This window comes from Micropterus salmoides, unplaced genomic scaffold (genome assembly GCF_014851395.1).
Source record: "Micropterus salmoides isolate LMB-PRFRI ecotype aquatic unplaced genomic scaffold, ASM1485139v1 Ms_hic_scaffold_2, whole genome shotgun sequence".
NCBI classification, from domain to species: domain Eukaryota; kingdom Metazoa; phylum Chordata; class Actinopteri; order Centrarchiformes; family Centrarchidae; genus Micropterus; species Micropterus salmoides.
Window position 1 is genome coordinate 20,209,299 of NW_024041150.1, and position 9,918 is coordinate 20,219,216.

General features: G+C 39.5%; 2 protein-coding genes across 2 annotated transcripts; one reads left to right on the forward strand and one right to left on the reverse strand.

The window, feature by feature from the left end:
* The first annotated feature begins 1,842 nt into the window (after positions 1–1,842).
* On the forward strand, positions 1,843–4,293 carry LOC119911739 (glycoprotein hormone beta-5-like). Its single transcript, XM_038730637.1, has 3 exons — positions 1,843–1,945; positions 2,869–3,070; positions 4,023–4,293. Exons 2-3 carry the CDS (start codon positions 2,870–2,872, stop codon positions 4,209–4,211), a joined length of 390 nt encoding a protein of 129 aa, XP_038586565.1. The 5' UTR covers positions 1,843–1,945; position 2,869; the 3' UTR covers positions 4,212–4,293.
* A 1,044-nt stretch (positions 4,294–5,337) lies between these two features.
* Positions 5,338–9,628, reverse strand: gpha2 (glycoprotein hormone subunit alpha 2). The gene is made up of 4 exons (XM_038730639.1): positions 9,406–9,628; positions 7,113–7,268; positions 6,626–6,810; positions 5,338–6,517 (listed from the first exon to the last, which is right to left on the reverse strand). The coding sequence occupies exons 1-4, from the start codon at positions 9,533–9,535 to the stop codon at positions 6,413–6,415; spliced, it is 576 nt and encodes a 191-aa protein (XP_038586567.1). The 5' UTR covers positions 9,536–9,628; the 3' UTR covers positions 5,338–6,412.
* Between the last annotated feature and the right edge of the window lie 290 nt (positions 9,629–9,918).

The window sequence follows — 9,918 nt, forward strand, 5'->3', positions numbered from 1 at the left end:
AGAGCAACAGTAACAGAATGAGAATATAATGTTACCGAAACCTACAACCGCATTACGTAGCAATTTCACTGAATTTCTAGATTTGCACTGTCTGCCCAATGGTCTGTGTTTGTTGTGTTGAAGAAAACACTTAGAGAAGATGATTAAGACGATGCAGAAGAAGAAGAAGATGTATATTTTGGGGACCAACACAGCGGTGGGGGGGGGGGGGTTGAATGTAGAGAGGCTTACTACTGTACGTAACATTACAGGGTGGGTGTAGAATGGAGAAAAAAAACCTATGTGCTAAAAATGAAACTTCACTTTGAGAAAACACTCTGGGAGTCTGTGCTGTTTTGTGCGTCACCTCTTTTGTCTCTCCAATAATATTCATGTATTGATATTCAATAATGTTAATTCCACTCCCTTTTATTGATACTGTCATCTACAGGCACAATGTGCAATTATTTAAAGCTGAGCAAATTCTGGTTTTTATAAAGACAAAGTGTAATGTGACAGTGTAGTTATGAACTCACAGAGAATTATCACCTAACTCAGCTTTGCCCCTGGTTTAACAGAGAGCCTTTAAGCCTCTTTTAGCTTATTGTTTTGTTTTTTTTGGCCCACAAACTCCATTGCAATCAAAGTCATTTGCTGTCCCAGGTAGGCAGCTGTTTTCAGCGTAAAAGCTCTTATAAACTCATTGTACAAAACCCGCCTAGCATCAAACAGTAGAATAAAAGATTTGCACCTAGCTAGTGGAACAGCTGAAGAGCCAAATATTTCCCTCAGGAGTTGGTGGACAACCAAAACAGAGTTCAAATGAGTATAAGCTAAATCTGTCAGGTGGCGAAACATAGTTTCAAATGAATGTTAATGTTGCTCTGTGTCTGCACAATAATCAAATCTGTAAATAATCAACTGTTAACTAATACGTTAGCCACATCAACTTTGTAACACGTCAGTAACATGTCAGTGTTGTTTGGCAAAAATGCATGCATGCAACGATGAAGCATTTAGCATTTAGCTCTCTTTTTTTGTACTAACGATGTATTCTTTAGATTTTTGCTGACTGTTTTCAAATGCAGTCTACACAGATCTGATGCATTTTACCAACTGTTTCAGGCAACCATTGATTTACATTAATATCTATATGGTGTCAAAATCAATTAGCAGACTCTTGAAACTTGAAGCAGTTGTGTGATCCATCACCATTAACATCAATCAACTCATTTTGATCAGAGTCACCTAATATTTCATCGTATTATGGTGGAACAATGCATTAGGAACCAATGGCTACCTGAAACAGTAACAGAAATAGAGCAGCATGGTTTGCAAAATGGTTAGCTGTGATATAAAGTCACGGTGAGTTTTAGTAAATGGGCTCAAATATGTGAAAACAGTGTGAAACTTTAAGAAAAATGTCCATGTGACAGCAGAAGAGACATTATCTGGTTTAATCCCCTAATTTTGAAATTGACAGAACTTCAAAAACAAAAAAACTTGCCAGTGTTTGAAGGACCCAGTAAGAGTTTAAAAAGTCATGTCCTTTGTATTCAAGTTACCAATCCTTTGTCACAGTGTCAAGATGAGAACTGACCATCCTCACTTCACTGAGAGTAGACCAAAGTTGGACAAGGAACTGCACACACACACACACACACACACACACACACACACACACACACACACACACACACACACACACACACACACACAGATACAGGCTGAGGTTACAAAAACATAGACAAGCATCAGTATTTTCCAGGGAGTCTCCATGATTTCTGGCTTGGGGTCTCTAATGGTATTTCATTGTAATTGCTATGATGTCAGAGTGGCCGTCCGCCCTAATGGCCTTCTAAAAACAACAACAAGGACAGATTGGTTCCATTCACTGGTTGTTGTGCGGGCAGAGAGACACCGGAGTCCAGCAGCTCAAATCTCTTCTAGATCTTCAGCTGAAAAGGTGAGAAGTGTCTTTTAACATCCACTAATAATTATTTTTTTAAGCAACGTCAAACTGCTTTAGGGACCAAAAAGTTATTTTACACCACATGTAGAGTAGTTTCATAGCCTATATGGATCCACTGTGAACACAGTGTGTTGTGAGTGGCTTATAAATGTATTCCACTTCATTTTGTTCATGCAGAAAGTATTTTTATTTCAGTGTTAGATTTCTTAAAACAAGTGAAGCACTCTCTGCAGTCTGGCTGAGTTGAGATGATTCCAGTTGTTACAGTACAGTTTAAGTGGTTTGCTTGAAAACAGGCAGAGTAATTAAACAGATGTCTCCAATAGCATTAAGGAACTGGAAACAAAAAACGTGTTTTGCAAGTTTAATTAAGTAAGTATAATGTCAGATTAATAACTTTTAAAGGCGTTACAATATTATTATTATTTTTTGTTGTTTGAAAGTTAAATTTTTTAGTTAGTAAGTACTTACTGAAATGTTCGTTTTAGTTTTTGTGACAGTGTACCAGAGACCTACTCTGGTACTGCTGGCTGCAGTAGCCATAATGAACACTAGAGGGAGGTTTGAGTCATGCTGAATGTCAGTACTCCTCAGAAAGTCGGTCTTGTGTCAGTTACTTTTTGGATTTATGCATTCCTCTACAGATGTATAATATTAGCAATAAAACTTTGAGCAATTTTTAAAAATCTTTTTTATGTAAGAAGCAAAACTGAATAGTTGAGTCAGGGAAGAGAGGAGGACAAAACTAAAATTCAATAAAATGTTTGTTTCTCCACTAATGTAAACAGGACAAAATACACGCCATCTTTATTTTAAGGTTAACTGTGGACCATCCAGGTACAGTAGGTCATTTGTAAAACATACTTGAATAATACTCATTTTTTCTGTGTTTCTCTTTCTTTACCCATCATTCCCAGCATGCATCTCCATCCGCTGTCCCTGTCCTTCCTCTTGCTCCTGATGGCAGGAACAACCTTGGTGTGCTTTGCTGCGACATCCACACTTCATGGTTTCCGTGGCTGTGCGGTCCGAGAGTTCTCCTTTGTGGCCCAGAAGCCGGGCTGCCAGGGTCTGCGCATCACCACAGAGGCCTGCTGGGGGCGCTGTCACACCTGGGAGGTAACATACAAACAAACACACACACACACACACACACACACACGGTAAAGTGACATCAGTAACGTTTAGACGATAAAGGAGTCCCACTCTTTTCTGTTGCTATTTCTGAAAGCTTCCATAATACTGGAATTGGACAAATAAATGATGAATCACCCAGGACTCCACCCAAACCAAAAGAGGGCCCGTTCTCAGCTCTGACCCATATGTCATTGTCATAAGCAATCCTCAGATCCCTCCAAGCAGGGAGGGTTACTGAACTTTTACTGAACTGTTCTAGTTTGCAGAGATTCAAATTTCCCCTCTGAGTAATTGAAAAACCAAATTTAGGGGGTCAACAACTCCGTCGATTCAAAGCCTTTAGAGGAGAAAGAGCCCTGAATCAGCAACAGAGCGGACTCAGGCCCATGGCAGAAGGTCAGTATTAGTTTAAAATCCACTAGTAAGTGGAGCTTTCAAGTACATCCACAGAGGACAGTGAGATGTGACTTAGGGAAGAGCTACGTGTATTCAATCTATCAATTCCATACCAAATACCAAAACACATTTAACCAACATGTCTTCAACACATGCTTACATATAGTCTGTTTATGCCTTAACAGTATTAGAAATTGGAAATGGACAACCTACAAAGTGTAAAAATCTTAATGTAAAGTACACAAAATAAAACAGAACTAAAAGTTGAATTTTAAATTTTTCACTTAGTAAGGTTATGTCCCGGCTGATGTTCCATCTCAAGAATCACATTTGTTTGTTGTTTTTTTTTTATTAAGTAGGAAAACAATTTAAAAGGCTGCAAATGAAAACCAGCTTTAAGTTACAGAAAACACAGCGTAGCAATAAAGTGTGTGGTTGTTTTTTGTAGTGTAACCCAGCCCCACAATTACTGTTTATTGACTCACACACTTCAGAAACGTTGTTGAATTCACTGTCACTTTTCGTTATTGGTGTGCAGAAACCTGTGCCTGATCCCCCTTACATCCACCGCCACCACCGTGTGTGTACGTACAGCCGTACCCGTGACATGACCGTCAGCCTGCCGGGCTGCCAGCCCAACGTCTCCTCTCTCTACCACTATCCCATGGCTTTGCACTGCCACTGTGCCGTCTGCTCCACACAAGACACCGAGTGTGAGACCTTCTGATGGGCGGGACGCTGCCTTCAGCAAACAATGTCACCAACAGTTTTACTTATATGAATGACACTGAATAAAATGATGAAATCAAGATATTTGAGTGAGTGTGAGACTTTCTGAGTGGGGTAACAACAGATTTTGGCAGAAGGTTTATGTAAAATAACAGAAAAAGACGGAAAGATTCTTGACATCTAATAATCTAAGTCTTTTTGTGGACTGAAGACTGCGCATGTATACTTTTTTTTACATCTATATGTAAGAAAGGATAAGTAACAGCTCACAGCATTACATTTCAAAATAAGAGTTCTATGCAACATACAAATAAAGGCACTTGTTGAATACATGTTTAAAAACAAAAAAAATATGCAGCTGTTATAAACTGTGATTACAATCTAAAATCAGAGAGGTTAGCATTGCATAAATTGTATATTATAGCTGCTGAGAACGTTTGTTTGAGGACATTCACAAACAAATAACAAATTCAACTGAAATTGACAACATCCTTTAACTGGGACCTGTATTAATCTCAAGGCTCAACAAATAGTTCATAGTACCTAATACAAATATCTTCATTATTCAAGTTGACATTGTGCTCACATGGCGCATATTCCTATATAAATCAGTTTTTTGTTTAAAGATTCTACATCGATGATGCTCAAACACAGTCAAGATAGAAACTGTTTCCTAAATTTTAGACTTTTTATATGAAGATGAAAATCACATTATCATCTTGTTTCTGCTGTTTACATTCACCTCAGATGCAAATTTAAAAAATACTCTGCAGAATGTTCTGGGTGTACGTGTCTGTATATATGTATACAAAGAACTGTAGTATATATTGTTTTATTTTATTTTATATGTTAATTATCTGTTAAGAGCTGCGTGTGTAGCATGAAGGATCTACTCAAGTGCAAGTCCCCCCCAAAAGTATATAATTACAACGAAGGCTATAGAAGGGGTTAGGGTTTAAGGTTAAGATTCGGGTTAGGGTTTCGGGTTAGGCATGTAGTGGTCATGGTTAAGGTTAAGGTAAGTTGCCAGGAAATGAATGAATGTCAATGCAATGACCCCTTTAGGGTTGGAAACGAGTTTGTGTGTGAGAAGAAAAACCAATGTCCACACAAATTAATTTACAGTCGCAGGATGGAAATTTATTGAAGTTAATTCAATTTAATTTCATCACAAACTATACAGTGCATTCTTTCTTGTCTCATTTCATTGATTTAATTTCCAACATTCTTTGGTTTCATCAATAGATATTATTTACAAAATTTCCTTTAGTTCAAATTTATAAATATAAATAAATGTTGTACATTCTTTGGTCTCTTGTCTGTGTTTAGTGGTTATTGCAAAGAATGAAACTACTTGTATGACCTTTAAGTTGATTTAAATGTTGACAATGTATCACTGACTTTTATTTGTTTAAAACAAGTCAATGAAGGGATGATGTAATGTGATGTAATGTTCTCATCCATTTTGGACAATTACAGATGTGAAAGTCTGGTGAAATCAGTTTTTCTGGGTAGTGAGTTTGATTGATGATCATCCTGGAGTCTCTGTGTACTTTCACTTGCTGCTAAGTCACTAAGTAAGAAAGGTAGTGTGACTATTTTGTATTTCTAGCTGCTTACAAAGTGTCTGCCAAGCCTCAAAGCAAAAAAAAAAGTGTGAGTGACAGAATGGTTTATAAAGCCTTTAACACAAATGTGCATCGATCAAGTTTTGTAGAAAAACCTCCCATATATCACATTTTACACATGTGCACACAAAGAAACACACACATAAACAATCATACAAACAGCATACCTTTTACTTTTTAGGTACTGGGTGGCATGTCTAGAGCAGGTTTTACTCTGCCTGAATGAATTTCACTTGATTTTAGTAGAAAATGTCGCAGTCTCAAGGTCTTGGTAGATCTATAGAGACCTTGCAATCTTTTGATACTTTTCTGTCCACCTTCCTTTCATTCTTTGAGAACAGAAAAGAAGAAAACCCTGGATTTGACAGTAAGGCTAATTCTTTTTTCAGTTAAATAAGATTGAGTGGATTAACATTCAAAACAAGTCGACAGAGAAAGAAAAAGTATAGTTCCTGGTGCATCACTGAAACTCTTGTGGTTCAACAATTTACCAATGTGTGTACTGTTTGACTGACAAAATTTTAATTTGGTTCTGGTGCACATTTGGTCTGCAGCACACTGTCCTGATGTGTCAGTAGCGGGACTTGCGGCACATGTCGCAGCGACACGCCTTCGCTGTCAGGATCTCTAATTCATCATGATGGCGACCGCGAGGGCAGTCAAGGCGAACTTTGACCTGAGGGAAGACAAGCCAGAGGACATGAAGAAATGGCAAAAATGAAAACAACTAGAGGCTGTAGTTAACCCCTCCTCTCATCTAACCACTACCTGTCCCTCCCTTCACCTTTGCATCCTTGCTGATGGTGCAGCATCGTGATGTGGAGGTGATGTTGTGGGTGAAGTTGGAGGCCACCAGCACAGAGTATCGGGATGGGAAGGCGCTGGATTCGCAGTAGCCCACGCAGGCGTAGACCAGGTGGGTGCCTTTGCATGTGCCACGACGGTCACTGCGGATGGTCACATTGAAAGCTGGAGAGGGAAGAGGAAACAGAGGGATGAGAGAGGGTGAAGGAAGTCAAATATTATGTGGGTGCAAGTATATGGGATGCAACACTTCTAGAAATCTGAACAACATGGTTCAATCTCTTGTGATAATCTAGGTTATTGCTCAACTAGAATGGCTGCTGATGCTGCTGTCCTCAAGACCACATTTCCCATAAACCTGTTACTTCCTGACAAAAGCAGTGTTCCTTGTGTAAATATACACATAAATTGATGCTGTTTCTGGGGACACTGTGAGAGCATTTTAAAATGGTGCGTGTGTTACTTACGGTGTAAGTGACACCCTGGGGTGACGCCATCGTAGCTCCAACCAATAGGAGAGAAGAGAACCAGCAGTGACATCACTGGTAGGACCAGCAGGCAGAAATGTGAGGTCGTGCGTGCCGACATCTGAATGACAGCCAGGAAGCGTTTGTAAGACGTTACTGGAAAGCCAGAGAAAATCTGAGATTGAACTGTTGTTTATGCAAAACATACATACTACACAACACATAGCAGGTGCTAAGTTATTCAATGGTAGAAAAAACATTAAAGTATATTAAATGTTTTAATTCATCGGGGCCAGTAGTTCCCAATCAGAGGTTGGAACACACAACATTGTATAGTAGATTTGACAAAAGCCCCCAAAATAAACATAAAAATCTTTGCTTTTGGATAAAACCATTTGACAAGCACATTTTGACATATGCGACCTGTGTTGACATCATGAGTAGCCATCTCTAGGCTATAAAGCGTCACAAGGATGGGAATCTGGGCTGCTTAAAAGATCTTAATGATTCTTGTTCTCTGAGCTGAAGAAACTGAAGGAGCAGTTTACACTGAGGCGATTTTCTCCTACTGAACTTTCCCCTCAAATCAAAGCGTCGCCCAACGCCCCCGCTCCTTCATCTACCAAGGTGATTTCCCATCCGGCACTGTGACTGTGTGTCACTCAGTTGAGTAACAGCTAATGTTGATAAAACAACATTGCCTTTATCTTTCCCATCTGCCTTGTTTCACAGCTACCTGCTGACACACGTACGTACACAATTTGAGCTCACATCGACTACGTGCAAACGTACACGTAGCTGCACACATGACGGCAGTCCCATAATTAGATGCTGAACCCGAATAAACGTCTGTCTTTCAAATAGAGAAAATGTGAAGGATAACCCACGTGCTCATGACCTCCCCTACACACACACACTCCAACACGTGTGAAAACAATAAAGTCATGTTTTCCTGTAAATTTGGTGATCCAGACCCTTGACCCCCAAAATGGCAGCTCTTTCCACCTCCGCTTCCATCCGCTGTGGTGATGGTGGAACGGCCCTGGGGACGCCATTAACGCCGCTGGCACGACCAAATTAACAGGTCAGGACTGTGTGTGTGAGGCCATTAACCCCGTGTCAGTTGGTGGGGCAGGGTAAATGTCTGGCTTTTTCCTCTTATGTGGTGTTTCCACGCCTGAAGGTTTGGTTTGTCTTTGAGGAAACTGGGTTGTAATAGACCACACTAGGGCTGGTGCTGAAGACCACCAACAAAGCCTCATGAAAATACACTCGAGAAAAGGTTCTTGAAGTGCTTGTTACAATATTCCATCCACACAAACACCTTGTCAAAATCATGTTATACGTGCCGCCTTTAAAAATAATTAGTGTGTGCAGAAGAAACTCATGAAGACTCACAAAGATGAGACACTGCCTGTCCTCATATCAGTTCTGACACAAGCTACTGCTCCTAGATTTGGGATCATGCTTCTTTTCAGTCACTGTCACAATGCTCACAAAGCTACCTTCAGAAATGCCAAACTTCCTTGCTACAAAGGAACTTTTATAAAGTTGTATAACGTTTGAACAATATACAGAACTTTTTAAAATTTAATTGTTTGAACAATTCAGTTCAGACCAGGGGCTGAACTACAAGTTACAGGAAAAAATTGCCCGTTTGGAGCATCTGCATGATTACACACAAGTCCAGTCAACCTTTTTGCAATGTCAAGGAAACCTCTGCCAACAACAATGCCAATAAGATGTAATTTAATTATTATTGTTTTTTGTTTTTTTTAAGTAGCATAACTTGTGCATTATCTCTGCAATGGTAAAACGTGTGCAACCTTAATGACGGGGAAAATACATTTAATTTATTTAACAAAGTTAGCAGATTCAAAGGAGCACATCTAATCTGTCACTGTCGTACCATGTAATGTTCCAGTATGATCCTTCTTTTTTTTTTTTTTTATAGTCATCTTTGTAGTCCAATTTGAAAATAAAAGCCCCCCTAACACAGCAAAACATAATGTCCTTAATATGGGCAATTTACACATTTGCAAAAAGTAGTAATATTAACAGCTCATTTAGGATATAACCATACATGTAAAACGTCTGCAGTAGCAGAATGTTATGAATATATAAGTATAAGGAGATCTTGCCAAAAATATACAACTTAATCTGATTTAAGGAATAGAAGTCTCTTCAAAAAGAATCTAAAAAAATACAAGAGGCATTAATTGCAAGAACACAGCCTAAAAGTCACAGAACAATCACAGGATTTAAAGGTCTATCCCACAAACAGGTCTCTTACCTGAGGACGTAGAGCAGAGAGCGCAACTTCTCGAGTGCAGGGCAGGTGTGTCGACTGGCAGGTGTGTGTGAATGTGTCTGTTCTGAGCCTCATGCAGGGATATAAGTAACACAGGTAAGAGCAAAGGCATGTATAGCTCTGGACACACCCACAATTAGAGAGCTGAGTGTGTGAATGTTTTTTTTTTTGTCTTTTCTACGGATTATCTTTCTTCTCCACTCTGCCTTCCTAAAAAAAAGAAAAAGGAAAAAAAAACTCCATGAAATTTTCTAAAACAAAAATTTAAATGTTAAACTTCTTTCTAAAACGTCTTCCTCCTGGAGTGTGCTGCCATCTCTCCGTCCCTCCAGCCTCCCCCCCCCCCCCGCTCTCTGTTTTAAAACCTTTAGGGGGACCGCTGCTGTGACACAGAGGAAAACTAGATAGGTTTTCCATCAACGCACCACCACAATAGTAAGAACACACACAGCTTTACCTCACACGCACGCACAGAGACGCGCGCACACACACACA